General features: G+C 49.4%; 2 protein-coding genes across 5 annotated transcripts; one reads left to right on the forward strand and one right to left on the reverse strand.

Moving 5' to 3' along the window:
• On the forward strand, positions 1 to 13,292 carry Mpo (myeloperoxidase). 3 transcript variants are annotated; one of them, XM_071603903.1, is made up of 14 exons: positions 1 to 51; positions 187 to 264; positions 399 to 492; positions 829 to 1,004; positions 1,216 to 1,339; positions 1,424 to 1,553; positions 1,625 to 1,831; positions 2,701 to 3,019; positions 4,849 to 5,009; positions 6,058 to 6,313; positions 6,800 to 6,970; positions 7,805 to 8,042; positions 8,790 to 9,000; positions 13,188 to 13,292. In XM_071603903.1, exons 2-13 carry the CDS (start codon positions 189 to 191, stop codon positions 8,992 to 8,994), a joined length of 2,157 nt encoding a protein of 718 aa, XP_071460004.1. In that variant the 5' UTR covers positions 1 to 51; positions 187 to 188; the 3' UTR covers positions 8,995 to 9,000; positions 13,188 to 13,292. The 3 variants fall into 3 exon arrangements, with proteins under 3 accessions (XP_071460004.1, XP_027806114.1, XP_027806116.1); XM_027950313.2 differs by lacking the exon at positions 13,188 to 13,292 and adding an exon at positions 10,054 to 10,146; XM_027950315.2 differs by lacking the exons at positions 1,625 to 1,831; positions 13,188 to 13,292 and adding an exon at positions 10,054 to 10,146.
• On the reverse strand, positions 11,494 to 24,934 carry Lpo (lactoperoxidase). 2 transcript variants are annotated; one of them, XM_034637274.2, is made up of 8 exons: positions 24,851 to 24,934; positions 23,940 to 24,146; positions 22,419 to 22,743; positions 20,455 to 20,615; positions 14,355 to 14,607; positions 13,286 to 13,459; positions 12,403 to 12,640; positions 11,494 to 12,206 (listed from the first exon to the last, which is right to left on the reverse strand). In XM_034637274.2, exons 2-8 carry the CDS (start codon positions 24,066 to 24,068, stop codon positions 11,999 to 12,001), a joined length of 1,488 nt encoding a protein of 495 aa, XP_034493165.2. In that variant the 5' UTR covers positions 24,069 to 24,146; positions 24,851 to 24,934; the 3' UTR covers positions 11,494 to 11,998. The 2 variants fall into 2 exon arrangements, with proteins under 2 accessions (XP_034493165.2, XP_071460005.1); XM_071603904.1 differs by lacking the exon at positions 24,851 to 24,934 and having other exon boundaries at positions 22,419 to 22,603; positions 23,940 to 24,025.
• Between the last annotated feature and the right edge of the window lie 857 nt (positions 24,935 to 25,791).

The raw sequence follows: 25,791 nt of genomic DNA on the forward strand, positions 1-25,791 counted from the left end.
TGGAGTTGAGGTCCTTGGGGGCTGGTGACTACAGCTGGCAAGGGGGTGAAGGTGCTGTGGACCCTCTCTCAAGGAGGCCTGGCTTTGCCCATACCAGGCCCTTTGAGATGGGGCTGGAGGGTGAAGGTGGGATGAGGGGCCTGGGAGTGGAGGTGGGGCTCTTATTGGTTGGGGGTCTCATTGCAGAGATGAAGCTGCTCCTGACTCTAGCAGGGCTCCTGGCCATTCTGCCCATGTCCCAAGCCTCTGACAATGCCACTTCAGGTAACAGTTCAAAAAGAAGGGTAAGGTGTTCCAGGGGTGAGTCCCAGGGACTCCTTGTTCTCAGCACATGCCTCCTAGGTTCTGAGGCCTGATGGGGCCTCCATTCCTGACTTTGTGATCCTTGCTCTGGTCAGTCCTCCTGGGAGAGGTGGAGACCTCAGTGGTGCTGACCTGCATGGAAGAGGCCAAGCGGCTTGTGGACAAAGCCTACAAGGAGCGGCGGGAAAGGTGGGATGTGCAGCACTGCTCAGCTCTGAGCAAAGTTGTCCCAGGCCTTTCAGGGAAGGAGTGGGCAGCAGGGAGTTTGTGCAGGGAGGTGGGGAGCATGGGGGGGGGGCGGAGCTGGGCTGTCTGTCCCAGGGTCTCTGGGAGCAAGAACATCTTGAAAGCCACCCTTCCCATGGACTTGTTACCATCTGGACACCCACATCCATATCATTTTTATCAAAAGAAACCTCTTCCTGCCTGCAAGTCTATCTACATTGTCCTGCCTATCCACCCCCGGGGAAAGGGCTCTGCTGAGTGTCTCTGTACCCCTTCTTTGGTCCCCCCTTTTCCATGCAGCATCAAGCAGAGGCTTCGCAGTGGCTCTGCCAGTCCCATGGAACTCTTATCCTACTTCAAGCAGCCAGTAGCAGGCACCAGGACGGCTGTGAGGGCTGCAGACTACCTGCATGTGGCTCTAGACCTGTTGAAGAGGAAGCTTCAGCCCCTGTGTCCAGGGCCTTTCAATGTCACAGGTACTGCCCCCTCTCCCACCTCCACTAGGATCTCTCCTAGTAACCCTGGCCAGGTCCTGTGATCCCCACAAATCCTCCCTCTAAGGAGTCTCAGAGGTGTCTGAGCATCCCCTTCACTTCTCAGCCTGTGCCCCACTAGGGTATTCAGGGCTCCTCCGCCTCAGAAGAGGAAATGGGGGCTTGGTTCCCACATCCTGCTTCTCCCTTGCAGATGTGCTGACACCTGCTCAACTGAATCTGCTGTCCAAGTCAAGCGGCTGTGCTTACCAGGACGTGAGGGTGACATGCCCTGAACAGGACACATATCGCACCATCACCGGGCAGTGCAACAACAGGTGCAGCCCCAGGGCGGGACTCGGGGAGGGTTGGGTCAGGCCAGCGGAGCCACTTGGCTTTAGCGACCCTGCGCTTTTCTGCAGACGCAGCCCGACGCTTGGGGCCTCCAACCGCGCCTTTGCACGCTGGCTGCCAGCGGAGTACGAGGACGGCTTTTCGCTGCCTTTCGGCTGGACTCCAGGGGTCAAGCGCGGTGGCTTCCCCGTGCCCCTGGTGAGCACCTGGTGGGCAGAGGGAGAGGCCCAGCCTGGTGCGGCGCCCCCTAACGCCCCGGTGTCCTGCAGGCTCGCGCAGTCTCCAACGCCATCGTGCGCTTCCCCACAGAGCAGCTGACCAGGGACCAGCAGCGGTCGCTCATGTTCATGCAGTGGGGCCAGTTTCTGGACCACGACCTTGACTTCACCCCAGAGCCTGCAGCACGGGCCTCCTTCATTACTGGCCTCAACTGTGAGACCAGCTGCCTGCAGCAGCCACCCTGCTTCCCGCTCAAGGTGCTGCTTCCTCCCACCCACTGTTGGGCTGTGGGTGGAGAGGGGACATTGCTCCTGGAAGCGGCCACCTTCTGTGTCCAGCTTTCTTTTCTCAGCCCCTGAGGAGGGCAAGGGCTGCTTCCTTGTGTCGTCCAGAGCCTGTGCCTGTCCTGGCTCTGACCAGTCCCCTCCTCAGGACCAACTGTCAGCCAGGGCATCTCCTTTGTTTACTGACTCCCCCAGGCCAAGGGAGAGAGCAGTGGTTCTGCCCTAGCTAACAGAAATTACTGCCCATTTGTGAGGCTGCAAAAGAGTTCTGGGATGAGGACCTCTGGTGTCTCTCAGACCTCCCAGCATAGATGCCCTGTGCACAGTCTTGTTTTTTCCCCCTCCTCCTGGGCCATTCCCCATCCCCACATCACAGAGAGCAGAGAGCTGGGGGGGGGGGAGCTCCCAGAGAAGTCCCATGGAGTCACAGGCTGAATAGGGAGGGAAGAGGAGAGAAAGAAGAGAGTCTGAGAGGGAAGGAGGGAGAGGGATGGGGCCAGAGTGACAGGAAAGGGACAAGGAAAAGGGGAAAGGAAAGAAAGAGGAGACAGAGTAAGAGTGAAGGGACCAAGTCCAGAGAAGAGGAGGGGAGGAGAGAGAGGGGAGATTTAGTGAGAAGGGGTCAGAGGACTGGCACTGCCTACCCCTGGGGGGTGTCCCACATTCCCAGTTCAGTGTTCCGGGCCACTCCTGAACCTCAGAGGCACTCTGCTGGTGGAACCTCAGACTGATCCCGCTGGGGCCTTGAGAGACCCACCTGAAGATTCAGGGGGCCAGAGGTCCAAAGGTTAGTTTCTCTTGCACGGTCCCTCATGAACCCACCTAGCCTTTCTGTGCTGCAGATTCCACCTAATGACCCCCGCATCAAGAACCAACGTGACTGCATCCCTTTCTTCCGCTCCTGCCCGGCTTGTCCTGGGAGCAACATCACCATCCGCAACCAGATCAATGCGCTCACCTCCTTTGTGGACGCCAGCATGGTGTACGGCAGCGAGGACCCCTTGGCCATGAAGCTGCGCAACCTGACCAACCAGATGGGGCTGCTGGCCGTCAACACCCGCTTCCAAGATAATGGCAGGGCCCTGCTGCCCTTCGACAACTTGCATGATGACCCCTGTCTCCTCACCAACCGCTCTGTGCAAATCCCTTGCTTCCTGGCAGGTCAGCTCTGGGGTGGCATAAGAGGTGTTCCCTGCAGGAGCTATAGTCAGCCTGCTTGTGAGCAGCGGGTGGATCTGTAGTGGGAGACACTGTCTTCACCAACTTCAGAGTCATTAGTCCAGCTGCCTTGGTCACAAGTTGGATGGAGACACAGGGATGTCCAAGGAGCCTCTATCACTTTCTCTGTTTCTCTTTTCTCCTCTGGACTCTGGAAGAGAGGAGAGTTGATTCCCTTAAGGACAGAGAGCACAGTGGTGTCCATATCCTGTCCAATATGAAGCCGATAGCCACAGGTGGCTATTTTAATTTTAATTATTTTAAATTCAATGAAATTAAAAAAAAAAAAAAAAAAAAAAAAAGCTTCTCGGCTGCACTAGCCACATATCAAGTACTCAGTAGCCTCATGGGCTAGTGGCTCCCCTAACTGGGCAGCACAGAGGTAGATGTTTTTCATCATCTCAGAAAGTTCTAGTTGAAAGTGCTACTGCCCACCTTGATTACCCATAATTATAGAGGGTGGGATTTCAACTTTAAACACCTGAGGGTTTGTAGGTAGGGTTGAGACAGTGATGGAAGAAATTTTCCAGTGTGTTTTTTTAAAAAAAATATATATTAGTTGGAGTTGGATACAATACCTTTATTTATTTGTTTATTTTTATGTGGTGTTGAGGATGGAACCCAGCACCTTGTACATGCTAGGTGAGCACTCTACCACTGAGCCACAACCCCAGCCCCATCCAGTGTGTTTTAATGAAAATCCAATGGTGGGTTGAAGGCCCTTTCCTCCTGTTGCTTCCCCCTTCTCCTGGTGGCTCCTGGTGATCTCTTCCTGGGCTCCTGGAAGAAGAATCAAGGTCAGTGCCCAAGTGATCTTTCTCCTGAGGAAGGGGCCACCCTTCTTGCTACTGAAGCAAGAGCAATGATCCTCAGGAATGACAAGCTGTATGTCCCAGTCCTGGATCACCATGACCTCTCACTGCTCATGGGATGGAGAAATCACTCTCAGAGAATATCCTTTCCTCCTAGAATTTCCTTTCTAGAGTTGGCCAGGGCAGAAGCCTGTGTCCTGCTGAAATGGCCCTGACCTTAGCCCTTCCAGAGAAAGTTTTGGGGCAGACTAGTGGAACCAGGGGGTCTTGCTTAGTTTTCTTGAACAGAATCCCAGGCTACACCAGTCTACACTCCGCCCATCCCGTGCCCTAGCCCACCCTGAAGCAGGCTGCAAAATTGGCATGTCACGGGGTGATGCTGTCAACTCTGTTCCAATGGTAGTGTTCCTCTGGGGTTCTGTGTTCAGGAGGCTTCTGAGGTTGCTTGCATTCAGTGTTAGCAAGAGTGCTGTAATCGTTAGTGGTGTCTGACACAAGCATGGAAACAGTTTGTGCCAATATGCACGTTACTTTTTGACTTTCCTTGAATCAGGAGAACCAGCTAACTAGGAAGCATCATGGATCTTACACTTGGTACCAGGCACGGTGCTACACCCCAGAACACCTCTTATGCCAGGGGTTGATGGGAGGGAGGATGAGATGCAAAAAGGCACAAGCCTTGGGCCCAGTCTTGGAAGAGCTCCCAGTTTCAGCTAGGGTAGTCACGTGTTGGATCCGAGGTCTTACTAAGCATCTCTGGCTAGCCATGTCCCTAACAGGAGAAAAAGCTATTATGGTGAACAAGGGCATCAGAGGAGGACCCATATAGAAGTATAAACTCAGCCTCCGGGGGAAGAGATGGGTGGAGAGGAGGGTAGGCAGGAGACAGGGAGTTTCAGTGGAGCAAATCTTTTCTGGGATGAAGGTCTCAGGAATGACAGTGGCTTTTGCCTCCTTAAGGGGACACCCGTTCCAGTGAGATGCCTGAACTCACCTCCATGCACACCCTCTTTGTTCGAGAGCATAACCGGCTGGCCACACAGCTCAAGAGCCTCAATCCCAGGTGGAATGGAGAGAAGCTCTACCAGGAAGCCCGGAAAATCGTGGGGGCCATGGTCCAGGTAGGCTGTCCTGAGTGTCACACTGACTTGGGATCCAGGTTTACCTCTGTGACAGCCTAGCTGTGTGATCTTGGGCAAGTTGCTAACTCTCCTAAGCTTTGAATTCTTCATCCATGATGCCATTTGGATTAATGGACCTACTGCAAACACCTGGCAGATGTGAAATGCTTGGCAAAGGCTACTTCCCTTCCCCCACTTCCTGCCTTGTTTCCCTCTTTGCTGTGGGCCTGGCAATGGTGTTGGGAGAATCCACCAGGGGGGTCTCTGATGCCCAGCAGCAGTTCAGTGGACATTTCTCTCTTCCTCTGTTTCATTGTCACTCTTGGCTCCTTTATCTACTTGCCTCTTCTTTTTGGCCACTGTCACCCAACCAAACTCCTTGGCCTCATTTAACAGCAGCCCCAGCAAACTTCTAGCTGCCAACTGATTGGCTCCTCTGTGGTGATGCTCATTGGGCTGTTTCCCCGCCCTTTCAGACCATGGAGCTGCTCCTTGGGGAACTTTTTTTGGCTCCGCCCAGGAGACCTAGCCAATTGGCCTTAAGAGCAGGAGGAGTGGGGGAGGTGGAGTGGCTTGTGGGAAGCCGGTGGTGGCAGTTGGGCTCTGAAGGTTTTCCTGAAGAGCTGTGTGGTTTGGCGAGTGTGTTCTAAAAATAAAGTTTGTTTCTTTTGACAAGTGGCTCCTGAATTGTGCCCAGCCAGACTGTGGCATTCACACACATACATACACACACACACACACACATATATAATTATCCTATATAATTATCTCTAATTTACAATTGAGGCTCAAAGAAGTAAGTAAATGGCCCAAGGTCATAGAGCCAGCAAACAGCAGAGCTCTGCTTATGCTCCTTAGTGCCACTCTGAGGTGTTGGATATGTGCAGCCTTCTTTTCTAACACCCTTTCCCCACCTGGACTGAATCAGTACTGTGGGATTCATTGCACTGACCTAGATGGATAGGAGCGATCACCCAAGCCTGAAGCAGGTGGACACTGCAGTGACCAGTGAGTGGAGAGACTGTTCCAAGTGACTTTTTTTTTTTAGATCATCACTTACCGAGATTACCTGCCCCTGGTGCTGGGGCCAGCGGCCATGAGGAAGTACCTACCCAGATATCGCTGCTACAACGACTCGGTGGACCCGCGCATCTCCAACGTCTTCACCAATGCCTTCCGCTATGGCCACACCCTCATCCAACCCTTCATGTTCCGCCTGGACAGTCAGTACCGGCCCATGGAGCCCAATCCTCGAGTTCCACTCAGCAGGGTCTTTTTTGCCAGTTGGAGGGTGGTGCTGGAAGGTGAGTGGGACTTGGACCAGCAGAGAGGGCGCTGGCAGCTGCGGGTGGGAGAGGTGGGCTGGGGTGCAGGGAGCTAGGGTAAGGGGAGCTCTTTCTTTCCTTTTTTGGGGATCTAGTCTGATCTTCCATTCTCAGTGCACCTGACTCTACCTCCAGATCCAAGAATAAAGAGTGAGGGTGGAGATAGTTCTCAGATAGAGCTGGCTCCTTCCTATGTGTTGGGACTCTGTGAGTCAGGAGGCCAGGGAAGGGATGCATCCCAACCTTGCAAACCTGAATGACATCATCTCCTGAGCCCTATATGCCCCTGGGATCATGTAGTGCCCAGTGAGAACCTGCCCAGTGGGGCCACCTTGGCACCAAGTGTTGCCTATGGCTGTCCCTCTTCTCCAATCCCCTGACCCCACCTGGCCTTGCTCTGGCTCCAGTCTGATCTTTGATACTGAGCTAATCCTTGTCTCTCAACCTTGCTCCTCTTGCCTTCAGGTGGCATTGACCCCATCCTCCGGGGCCTCATGGCCACCCCCGCCAAGCTGAATCGCCAGAACCAAATTGTGGTGGATGAAATTCGGGAACGACTGTTTGAGCAGGTCATGAGGATCGGGCTGGACCTGCCCGCTCTGAACATGCAGCGCAGCAGGGACCACGGCCTCCCAGGTGAGGGGCTGCAGGAGTCTCCCTGGCCACCTGCAGCCCCCATCCTACCATCCAGGGAGCCCACAGCTCCCCTTCCCACTTGGGGCCCTGCCCTTTCCATGCCCTGAGCTGACCAAAGCTTCCCTCACCCTAGCACTTTGTCCTCAGGAAGTCATCTGAGGTCAGGCACCTCCCTTTCCCTGGACCCCTCTGATCAAACTCTAGCTTCTCTCAGGCTCCTTTGCACGTTCCAACCTGCAGGAGCAGCGGCAGCAACAGTCACCCACAGGGTGGAAATGTGTCTCTACCATCATTTCATTTTGACCTGTTGTTCGTGAACTTGGAGGGGAAGAGATTGTTACTTCCGCTTGACTGATGAGGAAACTGAGGCATAGAGACAGTCAAAATCTGGCTAGGTTCTCTAGCCAAATCAGTGACAGATCACAAACTTGGACCCAGATCAGCCTGACCCCAAAGTCTGTGCATGGGTTATGGGTGGCCTGTGTGGCTGAGCCTTTGAGACGCCCTTTACCCATCATGGGTCAGAGATAGACACAGTGGGTTGCTCCAGGGGACAATGAGATGCCCCGTTCTTGGACCTGGCAGGAGTTATGGCAGTTTAGTGTTTGCCTTAGGGTGGGAGAGCAAAGGAGAGACAATGAGGGTCTGGGGAGGCCTAGCTGTCCCTCTTGTCCTGAGTCAAGGGGTCAGGGCTCCCTCTATGGCCTTGGGATGTGGAGAAGTTGGGTTTTCTGGGTTAATGGCATACATCTGAATCTTCCCTGCTGTCCCAGTGTCCTCCCCACCTTGTAGCAGGTGGACCATCCAGAGCTCACTGCCCCCTCTCCCATGCAGGGTACAATGCCTGGAGGCGCTTCTGTGGGCTCCCACAGCCCAGCACAGTGGGTGAGCTGGGCACGGTGATGAAGAACCTGGACCTGGCAAGGAAGCTGATGGCACAGTATGGCACGCCCAATAACATTGACATCTGGATGGGTGGCGTGGCTGAGCCCCTGGAGCCCAACGGCCGTGTGGGCCAGCTCCTCGCCTGCCTCATTGGCACCCAGTTCAGGAAGCTCCGCGATGGAGATCGGTGAGGAAGTGTTGCAGCAGCTCAGGCTGGCTGGGTGGGTGGCCACGGGCCTATCTTTGAACCTGTCAGGGGCCTCAATTTCCTCCTGTCAAGTTAAGGGCTGCAAAGAGTCATTGATTTCCCTCTGTGTCTCAGGGAGCCTCCAGGTCATCTTTAATGTGTCCTGAGCCTGTAGGGGTACAGCAGGGAGGAAACTGGAGTCCTGATTTCAAAAGAAGGAAGACAGAAAAAAAATGCCATTCTTACTACTTCTTTGGGTTTCTCTGTGCAACTATGGAGATGTCAATCACCATCAAATAGTCCCAGCATAGCTTTCCCATGGCTTCCCTTTGTGTCATTTCATCGTGGTCATGACACCTTCATGTCCAGTTCTTACCTGGTCCATATTGCACCTTTGGGAATATTAGAAAGTGTCCCCATTCCCCCTTCCTGTGGATGCAGCCCTGGGCACAGGACTTCATGAAGGAGGGTGGGCTCTGCTCCCTCCTTTCTAGTATGAATGGTGTCCTGGAGGCTGATGGGCTGGGGCCAGAGCAGGTAACCAGAAAGCTGGGCTTTACTCTGTTTTGTGAGTGGGAGACCCCTAGTCTTCCCTGTACTGAAAATCCCTGTATTTCTCAAGGGCCTGGAGCTCTCCTGAGCTTCAGAGTGGAGTCTTGCATCCAGGGAGCACTTCAAGCTAGGTGACACCCTCCAGCCCAGAACATGCCAGCCTCAGGCACAATGTCTATGGATGCCCCCGTGTAGGTTTTGGTGGGAGAACAAGAATGTGTTCAGCACGAGGCAACGGCAGGCCCTGGCCAGGATCTCCTTGCCCCGTATCATCTGCGACAACACAGGCATCACCACCGTGTCCAGGAACAACATCTTCATGTCCAACTCATTCCCCCGTGACTTTGTCAACTGCAGTTCTCTCCCTGCGTTGGACCTGACTTCCTGGAGGGAGGCCTAGAGCTGGGTAAGAGTCTACTCCAGTGAGGGGTAAACCTGGGCTGGCTGATTGGAATGACAGAGAGCTCCCTTCCCTAGGTGAGCCCAACCCCGTTCTGGGTGCCAGTTGAGAAAATGACTGAATATTCACTCCTATGTGTTTGTGTGTGTACATGTGTGCAATGTATGTAAATCCAAATGTCAAATATTTGTGTTGTCTGTGAACATGGGCAGTGTTGTATGTGTATCATTCATGTGAGTGTGCTTGCTGCTTATAAGAGTATTAAGTATATGGAAGAAGCAGAGCACAGCCCAGGAGCCAAGCCACCTGGATTTAAATCCTGGCTCTGCAGCTTGTTAGCTTCATGATCTTGGGCAAACCACTGAATCTCCTTAAGCCTGAGTCTTCTTTCTTGTAAATGACAGCTCCACAGGGAGCCTGTTTGCATTCTCTAATTCTTTTTCTTGTTGTTTGTTTGTTTGTTCTAATCAGTTATACATGACAGCAGAATGCTCTTTGATTCATTGTTCACAAATGGAGCACAATTTTTCACTTCTTTGATTGTACAAGAAATAGGGTCACACCATTTGTGTACTCACACATGTATCTAGGGTAATGATATCCGTCTCATTCCATTATTTTTCCTAACCCCATACTTCCTACTCTCCTCTCCCTCCCCTTTGCCCAATCTGAAATTCTTCTACTCATCCCATACCCCCCACCACCACATTATGGATTAGTATCTACTTATCAGAGAAAACATTCAACCTTTGGTTTTGGGGGATTGGCTTGCTTCGCTTAGCATGGTATTCTCCAACTCTATCCATTTACCACAAATGCTCTAATTCTTCATTCATTGAGCACCTGCTATATGCCAAGCACTGTACTAGGCATGCGAAACAGAGTCAAGAAAGGCAGATACCATTTTTGCCCTCAAGAAGTTTTGTCCTCCATAGCAGAGGTGAACCAGCCTCTTCTGGAGGACCAAGCCTTTAGCAGTTGAGTGATGACTCAGGGCAGCTAGGATCAGTCCATAGCTCTCCTTTTCCTATCTTACTCTGTTCTCTTGCTTATTCACAGGAGCCTGCCTGGAGAGGAAGGAGGGGCTGTTGACCTTTCTGTACCATTTGTTTATACCTGATGTTTATAATAATAAACTGTCACTGCTGGTGATCTCCCCTCTGTTTGTGTCTGGGAAGGAGCTGGAGCCCCAGCAGGAGGCCCATTCTGGGCCCTAAATTGGAGCCAGTGTGGTTGGTGCCTCGGGGCCTGGTTTTCTGATCAGCTGGGAGGGCACCAGGGAGTCCTCTGGCCAATCCATACCTGGAGGGCAGTCAGTTCTTAGAAGTCTTGGGGCCAGGCAAGGCTGAGCAGGTCCTCGTCCCTCACCTTCCACCTCTGCCACCTGTGGAACAGGAACACGGTCCCCAAGCCCTGATGTTCATTCATTATTCCGGCAAATGTTTACTACATGATCTGACTGTGTCAGGTGCTGGGAAACAGAGGGAACACAACCCTGTCCTGTCGGGGAGAAGGATCAGAGGGCTGGCAGGAAGACCCTCCCCAGATGACAGGGCACCTCCGGGTCCTGCATCCTTCAACCTGGGACAGTGATTCAGAGGCCATCGAGATGGTGGAATCCTCTTTCCAGATTTCAAATCACCAGGCCCCTAGAGCAAGGACAGCAGATGGCTGTGTCTGGAGGACAGGGCCAGTGCTGAGGGAGAGGAGGCATCCCCCACCCCAGGATCTGGACCCCTGTATCCAACTGGTGGAGCCCCTCTCCTGCCCTTCTGTCTTTCCACATATAGGGAGGGGCACCTGCTGCTGGAAGCAGCCTAGTGTACTTGAGGGCCCCCCAAGTGAAGCTAGGCCCTCACTGTGGTGAGTGGCAGGATGAATACCAGTCACCCCCATGTCACTGATGAAGAGAGGGCTGTGTGGAGAGGGGAAGTGGGCATCAGTCAGGACCTCAGCCCAGGTCTTCTGCCCTGGGCTCTTCCTACAGGACAGCTGAGTGTCTCATACTCCTACCTGTCAGTCACCTGGGCTGACCTTCCTTTGGAGGGCCATTTTTTTTTTTTTTAAAGGATGTATGAATATCCACTGGGTAGCAGCTCAAGGGATGTTCTGGAATTGCCCCTTCAGAGGCTTGACAGGCTCTTAGGACTGCACAGGAAGAAGAGGGTATTTCCCATAAGGTAACGAGAAATTAATTCTAGCTGTAGGGAAACCCAGGCTTGGTTTCCCTTCCTGTTTTGTCCCTGTAACCCCTCCCCCACACATCCCCATCCTGAGGCCTTCTTCTGCTACTCCGTGGCCATTGCTTCATGTCCCCAGGAGCCCCCTGCGGCCTCCCTTCTTTGAGAGTTCTTGGAAATCCCACCCAATCACTCCTCTCACCCCACACATCCATGCACAAGACAGTGTAGGGCCAGCCACTCTGGACTATAAGCATCTAGTTACTTATCTGGCAATGTTCCAAGGCCTGCCTTCAGAAAGGAGCAGTGCCTTTGCTAGTGCCTTTCATCCACTATCAGATGTTTATTGAGCACATAAGTGAGCTGAACACCATGCTGAGTGCCTTGGGCTCTGCGTAGTAGCAAGAGGAAGTCCCTGGCTTGGGAAGTTCACAATCTAGTCTGGGAGGAAGGAGGAAGGATCAGAGTCCAAGGCCCCAGCCCCAGCCCCAGCAATGATTGTTCAGGGGAGAGGATGGGTGACATCAGGCAAGCTGGACTGGCAGGCCATCATGGGGGTCTGAGTCTTGATAGAAAGACAATTTCCTGGGGCTGAGGGAATGGGCGTGGAAGTGGTGGGAGCCAAGTGGATGAGCTCCGGAGGCTGAAATGGCGCCCTTGGGCTTGAGTGAGCTATTCATCTGCAAGAGAGGCCTGGCTAAAGGAAAGGGCAGGGACTGGGGTGTGGAGTTCTAAGGACCCAGGACATTGAACTTGCTTGAAATGGCAACATGGGCCAACGGGAGAGTTACTGGGCAATGCGGGAGGCCATGGCCCCGGGCCACCTAATTCTCCACTGAGGCCCAGGGTGAGAGGTCCAGCGTATCAATGGCTGAGCAGTTTACAAAGTCTTGGGGGTAGCTGTTGGCCTGGAATGGGTTCGGTGGGACTGTGGTGATGTGAGTGTTGTCACAGACAAGGCGTGAGAAGGACATTTTTCGCAGAGAGTCTTGCTGCTTCTCTGTGAAGACCCCAGGGTTTTCCCACCAGAACCTGCAGAGACAGAAGCAGGGTCACTCCAGGGTCACGTCCACCTGCTGGCCTCTCCCCACTCTGCCAAAGGAGGTCACTGGGCACATGAAAAGCTCCACCTGTGCTGGAGCTGGAGTTAGTCCTCCCACAGGATGGTGGCCCAGTCACCTCAGAGAAGGGCTCCATCCAGGCCTCCCTGGGTGGAGGTGTCACTTGCCTGTCTCCATCGCGGATCCGCTGGAACTGCTGGCCCAGGAGGCAGGCCAGGAGAGGCCCCACTCGGCCTCCTTCTACCAGGGGCTCAGCAATGGCCCCTATCCAGATGTCGATGTTGTCAGGGGTCTTGTAGAGATCTAGTAAGCTTCTGGCCAGCCTCTCGTTCCTCAGCACAGCACTCAGCTCCTCTAGCGTCCGCGGCTGTGAGAGGTCACAATAGCCTCTCCAGGAGTTGTACCCTGGGGTGGAGAAGCTGGGGCTGTTTCATCCCAGGGACTTCCTGCTCATTTCCCCTTGGGAATAGACCCACTCCAGCTCCCTAAGCCTCCAAAGTCTAGACTCACAGTCTTTGGGACAGGGGAAGTAGTGAGCTGTGGTTTTCTGTGTGTGGCACTGCAGTTGGGGAATAACTAGCAGCTTCCCTGGTGATTGCTATGGGTCCAGGCCCTAAGCTAAGCACTGTACAAATGTGTAAACTGAAGGAGAGAAATGGCCCAGAACTAGTAAATGGCACAGCTGGGATTTGAACTTGGGCAGTTTGATTCTTAACTACATTAAATTGCCATTATGGGTATCAAAAAAAGTTCCAGTGGTCATTGGCTTCTCTCTATTGTTTTCTGGGATTCTAAGCTCATTTACAAGTTAGTTGTTGATCTCCTTTACAGCAGAGGAACTCCAAGATGGTATCAGGTATGTGCTCCTGTCTCTGCATTAGGGAAAATGAAAGATTCCATTTCAGGGATGAGCAACATGGGTTTTAAAAAACTGGCCTGCCTTCTGTTTCAGAATCGATCAGATGCTCAGGGTTACAGAGGAGAATCTCCAGGGACCCTAGAAAGTAGCTACAAGTGCTCCAGGCTGGGCCAGACCCTTGGCCCACTTACCAGGCTGCCCGTGGTCCCGGCAGCGCTGGATGTTGATGGCAGCCAGGTCGAAGCCATGGATGGTGTGTGTCGGCTGGAAGAGCTTGTTGCGTACTTCTCCTGTCATCATTTTATTCTGATTCATCAACTTGGCCTTCTTGGCCAGCAGGCCCCGAACCAGAGGATCAATTCCACCTGCAAAGGGAGACCTAGAGGTCATCCTTAGGATGGAAGAGGAAGAGGACGTCTCCCACAGCCAGCCCCTCCCTCCACCAGACAAATTACCTGTCTAAAATAGGGCCAACTAAACATCCCTGGCTGGAAACAGCAAGAGAAGAAGACAACACAGGTGAGCTCAGGGAAAGGGGAGTCCAGATTGCCCACTCCTGGGGTGGTAGGAAGGGCCATTCATGGGACAGTGGCATGAATATAAATATCAAGACTGTTTTCAAGTTCTAGTTCATTGGGTCAGCTCCTTCTCTTTCCATATATTGCCCTGAAGAACACTGCAGCACAGGAAGACGGGGGTGGGGGGGGGTGGGGGAGGGGGGGGGAGGGTGGGGGTCGGGGGGTGCACATCTTTAATAAATGGCCCTGGCTTGCTAGGCCCTTACTAAGCTAGTTTCAGCACAGAACAGACAGGGGTAAAGGACAGTTGCATGTAACCTCTGGCACCTCATGGGGTGGAAGGTTCTAGAAGAGAGCAGAGAAGAGCTATTTGAGAAGACCATGAACTCTGTCTTCAGAGGGCAGAGAAGCCCTAGGTCATAGAGAAGAGGTAAGGAAATCCCAGGCAGCTTACAAGTTAGAAGGAGGAAAGGAATAACTGATAACCTTTTGTGTGTTAGGAATCATTTCAGGGTTCTCTACACATCTATTTCCTTTAACTTTTTGGATATCCTCACGAGATGGGTACTATTATTGTCCCTATTTTACAAACAAAGAAAATGAGGCTCAGTTAAGATGAATTCACTTGCCCAAGGCCCCACAGGAAGTGCTTGCAGTCTGACTTCCAGGCCAGGTGTCCCTAACAGCAAGCTGCAACGAGGGGGAGTCAGGAGAGGGAGGGCACTTTCCTGATTGGACATACCATCTTTGACCATCCTCCAGGTGTTGAAGAAGAGCGTGTGCAGGGGGAGTTCCGGTTCTGGACCCCATGGCTGATAATTCTCATCCAGGCGGGACACAGTAGGGGGGATCTCCAAATGACCAAAGCGGAACGCAAATGTAAAGACGTTGGAAATTCGGGGATCTACAGATTCATTGTAGCCTTGGTATGGGGGGATCCACTTCTGCATCTCAGCACCTAACACGATGGGTAGGTAGTCCCTAAAGGTGATAATCTAGGGGGAGAGGCAAATTAGGAAGAAAGAATGTGAGAAGGCTTAAGTCTCTACAGAGGGAGGCTGAAGAGGAGCTGCCACCAAGGGGCATGAGCAGTCAAGGGTGGCAAACAGCCTTTGTACCTTGTTTCAATTCCTATGACCGTGGCAGACATTGTTAATCAAACATGACATTCTTTCTGTGATCTCACATGATTTGTTTCCACATAGGCAAATCAGTCATTTGAATTTGGCATTTGATATATACTCTCTATGCATCTTTGCTCTAAGTTTATGACCTTGGTGCGAAAATGGCAGTGCCTATATGTCATTTAAATGTAACAATGTCATATTATTAAACTTTTCCTCACAGGCCAGCGTAAGAGGGATGATGAACCACAGAAGTGAGTCAGGGACCACCAAGGGAACTTCATTCCATCCCCAGTTTTGAAAGAAGTGCTGCACCATAGAGAGGCTGATTCCTGGTTTGGTTTTACTCAAATACAATGAATTACTACAAAAAAAAAAAAAAAAACTCAATATTTATCCTTTCTTTCTTTGTTTATATGATGCATATTTTGACACAGTTTTACTCCTAGAGAGCATTTCCTCTTTGTCAATTAACATTTTCCACATTTCGACCTAGTTTTCACAATTATTTTAAATGTGTGCAATATTCTAATGCATTCATTGAGATTTACCCTCAGGTTGGCTTCCAGTCTGTCCATGGCTTAGCCTGTGGGGATATCATCCATCCAGCAGGCACTCTGCTCCCCAGGCTGTAGAGGATGCAGGAGACAGAGCCCTGCCTCTGGCCACAGTGACTGGCCCATCTGTGGCTCCAGAACAAGCTGGTATGATTCTGTCTCAAGAATTTAGGTTCTGGATATAGCTATTTCAGATGGTGCTTAATTTGAGAGGACAGATGAGATCACATGGGTGGTTATTTTTTTTACCATCTGCTGGAAAGCAGAGAAAACCCATCTGCATTGAGAGTGGAGAAGTAGAGAGAGGAGCAGGGAGGAGGGAGCTAGCAAGAGTAGTTGTCCTACTTCCAGATGATTTCCATTGTCTGATTCAACCCTGGATGAGGCTTTAACCACTCTACTGACTATGGGGGTCCCAGGAGAAACCTTTCTCATCTTCCATTTGACACTTGGATGGGGTTGAACCTAACTGAACATCTGAACTAGACTGAGTTGTTTTCTTGTAGGCCCAAAAGCCTTGTTATGGATGAACTTGTGTCCCCTGCTCATCCATATGTCAAAGCTTCCAATGTGTGCATATTTGAAGGTGGAGTCTTTAAGGAGGAAACTGAGGTCATAAGGATGGCACCCTAATCCAGTAGGGCTGGTATCCCTATAAAGAGGGGAGAGGGAGACAGAGAGGCAGAACAGGAATGAGAATGAACAGAGAAAAGACCAAGAGAGGACATGGGGGAAAGATGACTATAAGCTAAGGAGAAAGATCTGAGGAGAAACCAGACTTGCCAACACCTTGATCTTGAACTTGGCCTCCAGAACTGTGAGAAAATTCTGTTGTATAAGCCATCCTAAAATATTGACACTCCAGTGGCAACCCTAGCAAACTAATACAATATTTAACTCATGCAATCTTTAGGCAGACATTTTTTTTTATTCTCTTGGATGATTTCCTACAAACATCTCCAGCAGCATGATTTTGGGTCCTTTTTCTTTTCTTTTTTTTTTTTTTTAAATATGAGAATAGATCTCTTTGATAACAAAAAAATAGGTGCATGAGACGTCTGGTTTTAGAGTGGAATAGACTCATTTTACCTTACTCTGCTCCATTGAATATAATTAAAAACCCTGGAAATTATTCATCAGGCAATAGTAAGAGGGCTCTAAAAGCTGACAAAAAAGAAGATGGACTGGTTGGGAACCTCAGGACTTGAGGAATGTCATACCCACAGACTGGGAGCAGAAGAGGCTGTTGGAGAACAGGAACAGGTAGAGAGAAGCCAAGAAAAGCCTCCTGTCTCCTTCTAAAGCACTAGGATGGGGGAGAGCCAGTACAGACTCAGAGGAAAGCTGCAGTCCCCACTTCACACCTTGAGTCCTGGGGAAGCCCTGCCATCCCAGCCTTCCATCCACAATCCAGGCTGGCGGGTGGTCTGATCAGCCTGCAGCCGTGGCAGCAGTGAACACTGTGCCCCTTTGCTCTTTACCTTTGATTTTCACCAGGGATACCCAAGTATGTGGCTTCTGCTTCCCCAGAAGGTTGCTTAGCAACGGCTGACAGCCAGGAAAGAACCTTCTTGCACTGTAGACAGGACCAGCTGGGGCTAAGTGGGGAGCTCAGAAGCACCAGAAGAATGAAGCAGACCAGATCAGCATAGGAAGGGCTCAAGAAACTAAGCTGTCACTGGAACTAAAACTCTGAAAGTAGATCAGAACCTACGTGCTAAACCTAAACAAGGTACCTGCATGCTAAAACAGATTTTTTAAAAAATATATATATTTTTTAAATTGTAGGTGGACACAATACCTTTATATTATTTATTTTTATGTGGTGCTGAGGATCGAACCCAGGGCCTCACATGTGCTAAGCAAGCACTCTACTGCTGAGCCACAACTCCAGCCCCTAAAACAGATTTTAAACAGGATCAAGCGTCTCCTAATAGAAAAGCCAAAATGCCTTAAGGTACAACTGAAAGTCATTCATAACACCAAGAACCAGGAAAACCACACTGGTGAGCAAAGACAATCAACTGATGCCTCTAGCGACATGAATGTTGGAATTATCTGATAAAGATTTTTAAAGCAGCCACTTTAAAAATGTCTCAATAACTAATTATCGATTCTCCTCAAGAAAAGAAATGAAGGACAGAATATCTCAGCAAAAAGCAGAAGATGAAATAGAATGAAATGATGGGACTGAAAACATACTACCTGAAAAAAAAAAATCCAAAATACTTGAATAGACTCAATAATAGTAGAGTGGACATAACCAAGAATAGAAATGAAGACAGATTAGTAGAATTTACTCAATCTGTACATCAGAGAGAAAATACACTGATTAAAAAAAGGAAAAAAATAAATAAACCTCCAGCAAGACAGAGTCACTGGTTCTGTAGGACAATAACAAACTATCTAACCTTCATATCAGTGGAGTCCCAGAAGCAGAGGAGAAAGGGAGTGAAACTGAAAAAGGATTTAAGAAAAAAATGCCTGAAATTTTCTCCAAATTGGTGAAGGACATACATTTACACATACAAGAAGAGGAATGAACCCAAAACAAGATAAACCAAAAAGAAGTTCACTCCAAGACACACAACAATTAGATTTATGAAAACTAAACACACAGAAAAAGTTTTAAAAACTGTCAAAGAGAAGCGACACATTACCTAAAAAGAAATATCAATTCATATAATAGCAAAATTCTCATCTGAAACCACAGAGGTCAGAATGAAGTGGAACATTTTTTATGTGCTGAAAGAAAAGAATTGTCAACCCCAAATCTAACATCTGGTGAAACTGTTCCTCTGGAACAAGAGGAAAATAAAGACATTCTCAAATAGAGGAAAGCTAAGAGAATTTACTGCTAGTCCATTTACCCTTAAAGAATGGCTACAAAGCTGGGTGTGGTGGTGCATGTCTGTAATCCAAGTGGCTTGGGAGCCTGAGGCAGGAGGATCACAGGTTCGAAGCCAGCCTCAGCATCTTAGCCAGGATATAAGCAACCTAGTGAGACCCCATCTCAAATAAAAAATAACAAGGGCTGGGGATGTAGCTCAGTGGTAGAGCACTTGTCTAGCATGCACAAGGCCCTGAGTTTAGACTTCACAATCACACAATACACAATGGCAAAAAAAAAAAAAAAAGTAAACATAATCAATTATTTTCTATCCTATAGGTTTCTTTAATAATATTTTATGACTGAAGCTCTATATGAGGTGGTGCTAAATCTATATAGAGAAAATACTTAAGAAGAATTAAACTTAAAAAGTGGGTCAAGTAAAAGGAAAGCATTCTGACATTTGCTACCATAAGCACAATCCATAAGAAGAAAAACTGACAAAAATGAGCCTCATTCAATTTAAAATTAAAAGTTCTTGGTTTGCAAAAGACCTGTTAAGAGGATGAAACCCCTCTCAATAAAACCAAAACCAAACCAAACAAATTACCGCGCAGGTGGAAGAAAAAATACTTGCAAGTCATATGTCTGACAAAGGACTCGTGTCTAGAATATATAGAGAAAACTCTCAAAACTCAACATTAAAAGACAACAGCCCAAGAATACATGAACAGAACATTGAAGAGGCTATACAAATGGCAAACAAGCACATGAAAATATGTTTAACACCACTAGCCAATAAGGAAATGCAAATTAAAACCACAATGAGATATCACTACAGACCTATCAGTAAGGGTAGAATAAAAGATAATAAGGATATCAAATGTTGAGCAGGATGCAGAGAAACTGGATCATGCATACATTGCTGGTGGGAATGTAAAATGGTACAGCCAGTCTGGAAAATAGTCTGGCAGTTCCTTTTAAAGGTAAAAATGGACTTACCATATGACCCAGTAATGGTAATCTCAGGCATATATTCCCTCAAAAAAAAAAAAAAAACTTAGTTTCACACAGAAACTTATACATGAATGTTCATAGCAGCTTCATTCATAGTAACCTTAAACTGGAAGCTATCTAGATATCCTTCAATAGCTGAATGGTTAAAAAAAAAATGGTGGTGGGTCTGGGGTTGTGGCTCAGTGGTATAGCGCTTGCCTAGCAGGCATGAGGCACTGGGTTTGATCTTCAGCACCACAAAAATGTAAAATAAAGATATTGTGTCCAATTAAACCTAAAAAATAAATATTAAAAAAATGGTGGTAATACACACCATGCAGAAGGAAGAGCTATTGATATGCACAACCATTAGAATGAACTTCACAGAAATTATGCTAAATAAAAAAGCCTATCTCAAAAGGATATATACTGCATCATTCCATTTATATAAAATTTGTGAAATAGCATAATTATTGAGATGGAGGATAGATTAGAATTTTGCTGGGGTTATGGACATAGGGGTGAGGGCGGAGATAGTTCTAAAGGAGTAGCATGAGATGGTGCAGTATCTTTATTGTGGCAGTAGTCACATAAAGCTATACCTGTGCTAAAATTGCATGGAGCTTCACACACACACACACACACACACACACACACACACACACACACACACGATTCCATTTATGACTCGTAAAACCTGAACAATGTTAACTTCCTGGTTTTGCTACTGTACCATGGCTATGTAAGATGTCAGCACTGGGAGAGGCTGGGTTAAGGGCACATGGGCCTCTCTGTACATTTTTGTTGGTTTGTTGGCTTGCTTTGCAACTTCTCAAGAAGCTATAATTATTTGAAAGTAAAATGTTTAAAAAGTTTATATAGGGTAAATATCAACCCATCATTCCAAGTCTTTCTAGTTAGATGATCAAATCTGCAATACCAGCTGAGTGTGCCCATGACACGTGGATTAGGTGTAGACAATTAAAAAGGAAGAGAATCAAATCAAAAGAGTCCAAGTCACTGCTCTATAGCAGTCCCAAGAGGAATGGCGCCTACAGTCCCAATGCTGGCACCAGGGCAGGCATGCTGAGGCACCAAGGTATGAACAACTCTCTGACACTCTGAACCCAGGGTTTCATTTTGGGACAGAGAAGCTGAAGAAACAAAAGGGGGAGGATTTTAAAGAGCAAGACAATGGAAGAGAAGCAGTAGTGGAGAGGAAGGGGCAGGGAGGTGTGGAGAACAGCAGAGGTGGCTTGGGGTACCACAGTGAGCAGAGGACAGAGCCTGGAGTAGGAACCGGGTGCCTGGCAGTGGGTTCCTGCACTTCTGTACCTGCATGAAGGCTCCCAGGATTTTTCGGGCTTCCTGGTACAGCTTCTCTCCATCCCATTGAGGGTTGAGTGTCTTCAGTTCCCTGGCCAGCCGGTTGTGCTCTCGAAGAAACAGGGTATGGGAAGTGGCCAGCAGGATCTGCTCTGAGGCTCGGGCATCTCCTGAAAGCCCAGAAGGCAGGAAGATAGGTTCTCCCTGAGCAGAACTCGGTGACCAGCACGAAGATATGATAGTGCCCCAAGGTGCTCTCCTGGGGGCCCTCCATCCAAGGGAAGCCAGGTGGAGAGGGATAGGAGAGGGTGGAATCATAGCTTTGCATCTGAATTCTATACACATATTCTTTAGCTGGGTGATCTTGGGCAGATTACTTGACATTTCTGAGCCTCAGTCTCATAATTTAGGTGGGAAATTTTTTAATAAATTATTACCCAACTTTCCAAGAAGGGCAGTTCAAATAAACAAAGCTAGGGGCTTTTTACTTTGCAGAGTATCTTTGAAAATTTTATGAAAGCAGGTTTGAGGGCAGGAGCCTGGGTAAGGCTGAATTCCTCTGGGTAGTAGAGGGAGAAGAATCTGGAGATGGGGCCTGTTGGGGAGAAGGAGAGAAGCAAGGAGGGGGAGACAGTCAAAATGGTGAAGATCAGGTGTCTCACCAGGGGATTTCTCTCTGTGTTCTTTAGGCTTAAGAAAGGCCTGTTAAGGGGCTGGGATTGTGGCTCATCAGTAGAGCGCTCGCCTACACGGGTGGGACCCAGGTTCAATCCTCAGCACCACGTAAAAATAAAGGCATTGTGTTGTGTCCATATATACCAGAAAATAAATATTAAAAAAAGAAAGGCCTCTTAAATTTGCTAATGCTTGGCATTAGTGGCTATTTTTATGAAAAACAGGAAAGCACTTGGTTCCATGTCTGGATTGGTGTCGGGTGTATGTGGGCACACAATTAAAAAGATCTACCAAAAGTCCTTGGCCTACGGGCTGGCCTTCTGCTTTGTTAGGGTGGCCAGAGGTTTGTCCTGGGAGAGTAAATTCTGGAGGGTATGTTTCCAGAAGCCAGAGACACAGAGGACCAGGAGAGCATGAACCCCTGGAAAGAACAGAATCAGGAGGGCTCTGGTTGTGCACAGATTGTATGGAGTGGTAGGTTTGGGCTAAGGTTCTTCTTAATCTAGAACTTTCTCGTTGAGGAAAATGCCTTAATAAATGTATTAAAGATGAGACCAAAGATTCATCAACAAGACTGTTCACTGCCTAAACACTAAGAAAACAAAGAGAAACTAGAATCGCCTCCAAAGAGGATCCAAAAAAAAAAAATTTTTTTTTGGTTAAGATATACCACAGAATATCAGGCAGCCATTAAAAATCATGTTGTAGAAGAACAGATAATGATGTGGGATATGTTAGGTGAAGACATCAGATTATAGAGCATAATTTATTTATTTATTTTTTAATTTTTTTTAAATTGTTTTTTTTAAAGAGAGAGAGAGAATTTTTTAATATTTATTTTTTTAGTTTTCGGCAGACACAACATCTTTGTTTGTATGTGGTGCTGAGGATCGAACCCGGGCCGCATGCATGCCAGGCGAGCGCGCTACCGCTTGAGCCACATCCCCAGCCCCTAGAGCATAATTTATAGTGTGACACATAGAACGATGCAGAACTATGTGAGAGAAAAAACTGGAATGATTGGCATTAAAATATTAATGATTGTTGGTAGGTGGTGGAATTATATGGATTTTGTTTATGCTTTTCTGGACTTTCGTACTTGTTATACAGTGAACACATGTTCCTAGATTTTTTTTTTTTTCATCTGGGCCCCTCTGCCAGTCCTGGATCAGTGCCACAGACATTGGTGCCTTCTTGTGCATTTTCCCAAAAGGATGTTGAGAAGGGAGCAGTGGTAAAGCTTCCCTGGATAATCCCTTGTCCACAGGCCCATCATTCTCTTCCCAGCCTAGACTCACCTGCCAGGAAGCAGGGCACGCCGGCTGTCTTGTTGATTAACTCGCAGGGGCTAGGCTTCTTGGTGACAAAGGGCAGGTAGGGTAGCCCGTGGTCTGAGAACTCCTCGTTGACAACCATGAGGCCCACGGGGCTACTGAGGTTGCGCAGATTACTGGCCAGGCTTGGCTCAGAGCCATACACGAAGCTGGCATCCAGAAAGGAGGTTAGAGCATTGATTTGCTCTCGGGCTAGTGACTGGTAGGGCGGAGTGGGGCAGATGAACCCGGCTCGGAAGAAAGGCATGCACTTCCCTTGAGTCTCCAACTTGGGGTCATTGGGTGGGAACTGCAGAGACATTGGGAGTGGGTGACTAAGCAGGAACAGCACACTAGACTGACAACCTCTCCCTAGGGTCAGACTGGATGCAAAGATGTGATGGTACCCTCCTGGAACCCTGGTGCCAGACACTGACCCCAGATGTCTCCTCAGGGACTTTTCACATCCCTGGCCCAACATGTCATGAAGTTCATTACATCCTGTTGTGTAAAGAGCTGAGAGCAATAATTCATTATTTCACAGCAAGGGCTCTGAATTTCTGGTGGGAAGGATGTCCTGGAATCCCTAGACAGGGAAGCAGCACATGAGATGGGAAAGGGTTTTGTTAACAATTACTACCAACAAAAGTAACCCTTTGTTTATTCTGGACCTACCAGATGCCAGGCATTAGGCATACTTTATCTCACTTCAGTTCTCATAAAGTAGACCATTCAGACCCTTTTTATGCATAAGAAAAGTGAGACTCAGAAAGGTTAAGTAACTTGCCTAGGCACTTACAAACTGGAAGGGAAAGATGTGAAATTCAGATCCAGATTGACCTCATTCCACAGCTCCTGTCCTTTATACCACAGCATGGAGCCTTGATTTGTTGTCTGAGTGAATAAATAACACTCTAACTGCAAAGCCCACAAATAAGAAGAAAGGACACCATTACAAGCTCGTCTCCCTGTCTGCTGGACATTGTCACCAATCCTTGCTGCTCACTGACTCATACATCAAGTTTCAGTTCTTTCTGGGAGATAAAATCATCCTTCAGGATTCCACTAACTTTAAATACAGGATGAACCTCCTGGGATGTTGGGAAAATGTAGAATCTATTTTCCAGTGTTTGGAGGAGCCTTGAGATTTTGCATTTCTAATAAACCCTCAGGTGATACTGATGCTGTTGGGTAGGGGATATAACCCCCCACCCAGCTTCCCAATTTTGCAATTAGTAGTTTACTTGTCCATTTCCCACACTGGGCCTTTGTCCTTGAGAGCAGGAACAGTGTCTTATTCACCTTCAAATCCCAGTGCTTGGTGCATTGTCTGGCACAGGGTAGACGGTTAATGTCTACTGAATAAATGAATGCATGAGGGAGGCTTGGAAAGCTATTAAATCAGCATCCAAGATCCATCATGAGACCCTGGCCGTTAGGCTGGGAATGTCTGTTACATGGGGTCAGTACGGGGCTTGTCAAGGACGTTCACCTGCTGGGGCTTACCATGATGGGGAAGCAGTTGTCTCCCTGGATACAGTACTCATCACACTGGGTTTTGGAGTACTCGCTACTCCCCATCTCTGTATCAGGGGCAAAGTCCAGATCGTGGTCCACAACTTGACCCCACTGCATGAAGAGCAGGGACCTGTTTTGGTCCAGAACACCATCCTCGTTCAGATAACCAGCAATCTGATTGGATACCTCCCGGGCCTACAGATGCAGAGAGAAAGGGAGGGCAGATTGAAGGAAAAAGTGCTTTGAGGATTCAGAGTCAATTTATTGAGCACAGTGAGCTTGTGAGGTGGGTAGCATTAGTCCACTTTGTAAATAAGGAGAGTAAATCCTAGAGAGGTGAAGTCAATGCTCTCAGGTCCTGGCAGGCATGGTGCTGAATCCAGGTCTGTATCCCTTGACCATGCACAAGGTCAGTGCTTTCTCCACTACTGAGAGGGGAAACAAAAGCAGGCTGCCTCTGAAGTAAGTGCCACAGAGGGGCCAGGTGTCTGGGCGTAGGACGGGGGCTCTGGGGAGGTGCTGCCAACTCAGTTGAGGCCAAGAGATAGGACCCCCCCCAGGCAAATGACAGCTGATGCACCCCAGGGGCTGGGGCAGGGTAGGCAGGAGCAGGATGGGGCAGGGAAGCCATCTGCCTGGAGACCCCAGGGTATCTGGCCTGTGGCAGCTGGGACGTGACCATCACGTGGCTGGACCCCAGGCTCTGCTGCCCTCTAGTGACATTTTGGGGAACAACCCAAATCATCTCTACTGGTGACTCCGCCGCGCATCCCTCTAGCCCCCCACCTATTTCTTTTCGTTTCCCTTGCGTGTTTGAGGGGGTGCATCGGTCCCCCTCCGACTCCCATCCTTCACCCGCATCCTCGAGGGCGCGCCCCACCCTGCCCGTCGGCGCTCACCAGCGGGAGCGGGAAGCCGTTCCGCGTCCTCCCCGGCGTCCACCCGTAGGGCAGGGAAAGCCCGTCCTGGTACTCGGCGGGCAGCCAGCGAGCCAGAGCCCTGTTGGCGGCGCCCAGCGCTGGCTTCCTCCTGGAACCCAGCAAAACGGTCTCAGCCCTGGCCTTCGGTTCTGTAGCACTGAGTCCCTGAGGCCTGGGGTTCCAGGACGCACGACCCCGATGGGGACGAAGCCGGGAGCTCTGACTCAAAAAGGGGACGCGGAGGAGATGCCTCTTAAATGTGGGGCCCTGAATCCCCACCCCCAAGGTGCGGTCCTCCTATGACCTGGTGAAAGGGGACACTTCCCGAGGGATACCGTGGCTCACTGGAGACATGCAATCTTTAGAAGGATCCAGAAGGACAAGGCAGTGGGAGTTCTGCCTGGCTTGGCGGGGCTGGGCAGGTGGGCTGGGCGTGGTGGTTGGAAGGCTCTGTCCCCCACACCCACCCCCGCCCAGTCACCTGTTGTTACAGTCTCCCGTGATGGTGCGGTAAGGACTGTCCATGTCGCATTTCTCTACAGGAGCAGGGGCTTCACAGCCCACCTCCCAAGAGAGCAAAGTCAAATTCAGGCTGGAGCCTAAAACAGAAGGGACACCAAAGGGACAGGGTTCTTTTTCCATTCTGAGGCAGGAAACAGGGTGTCAGCTCCCTGTTACCCAGAACAAGATAGAGATCTCATCACTTGCTAGATAATACCAGTAAATCCACCTGACACAGGAGGCTTAAATGTTGCCTCCACTGACAGAAGTGGTGACACCGGGGTTTGGAACAGGGAGCCTGTGTTTATTGACCTTAGCACTTCCTCTAAGTAGAGGCCTCACAGATGGTATTATACAAAGATCGCCCACACCCCCTCATTAGGAGCTGGCAATGTGACCTTGGTAGGTCTGAGTTCATT

This window comes from Marmota flaviventris, chromosome 17 (genome assembly GCF_047511675.1).
Source record: "Marmota flaviventris isolate mMarFla1 chromosome 17, mMarFla1.hap1, whole genome shotgun sequence".
NCBI classification, from domain to species: domain Eukaryota; kingdom Metazoa; phylum Chordata; class Mammalia; order Rodentia; family Sciuridae; genus Marmota; species Marmota flaviventris.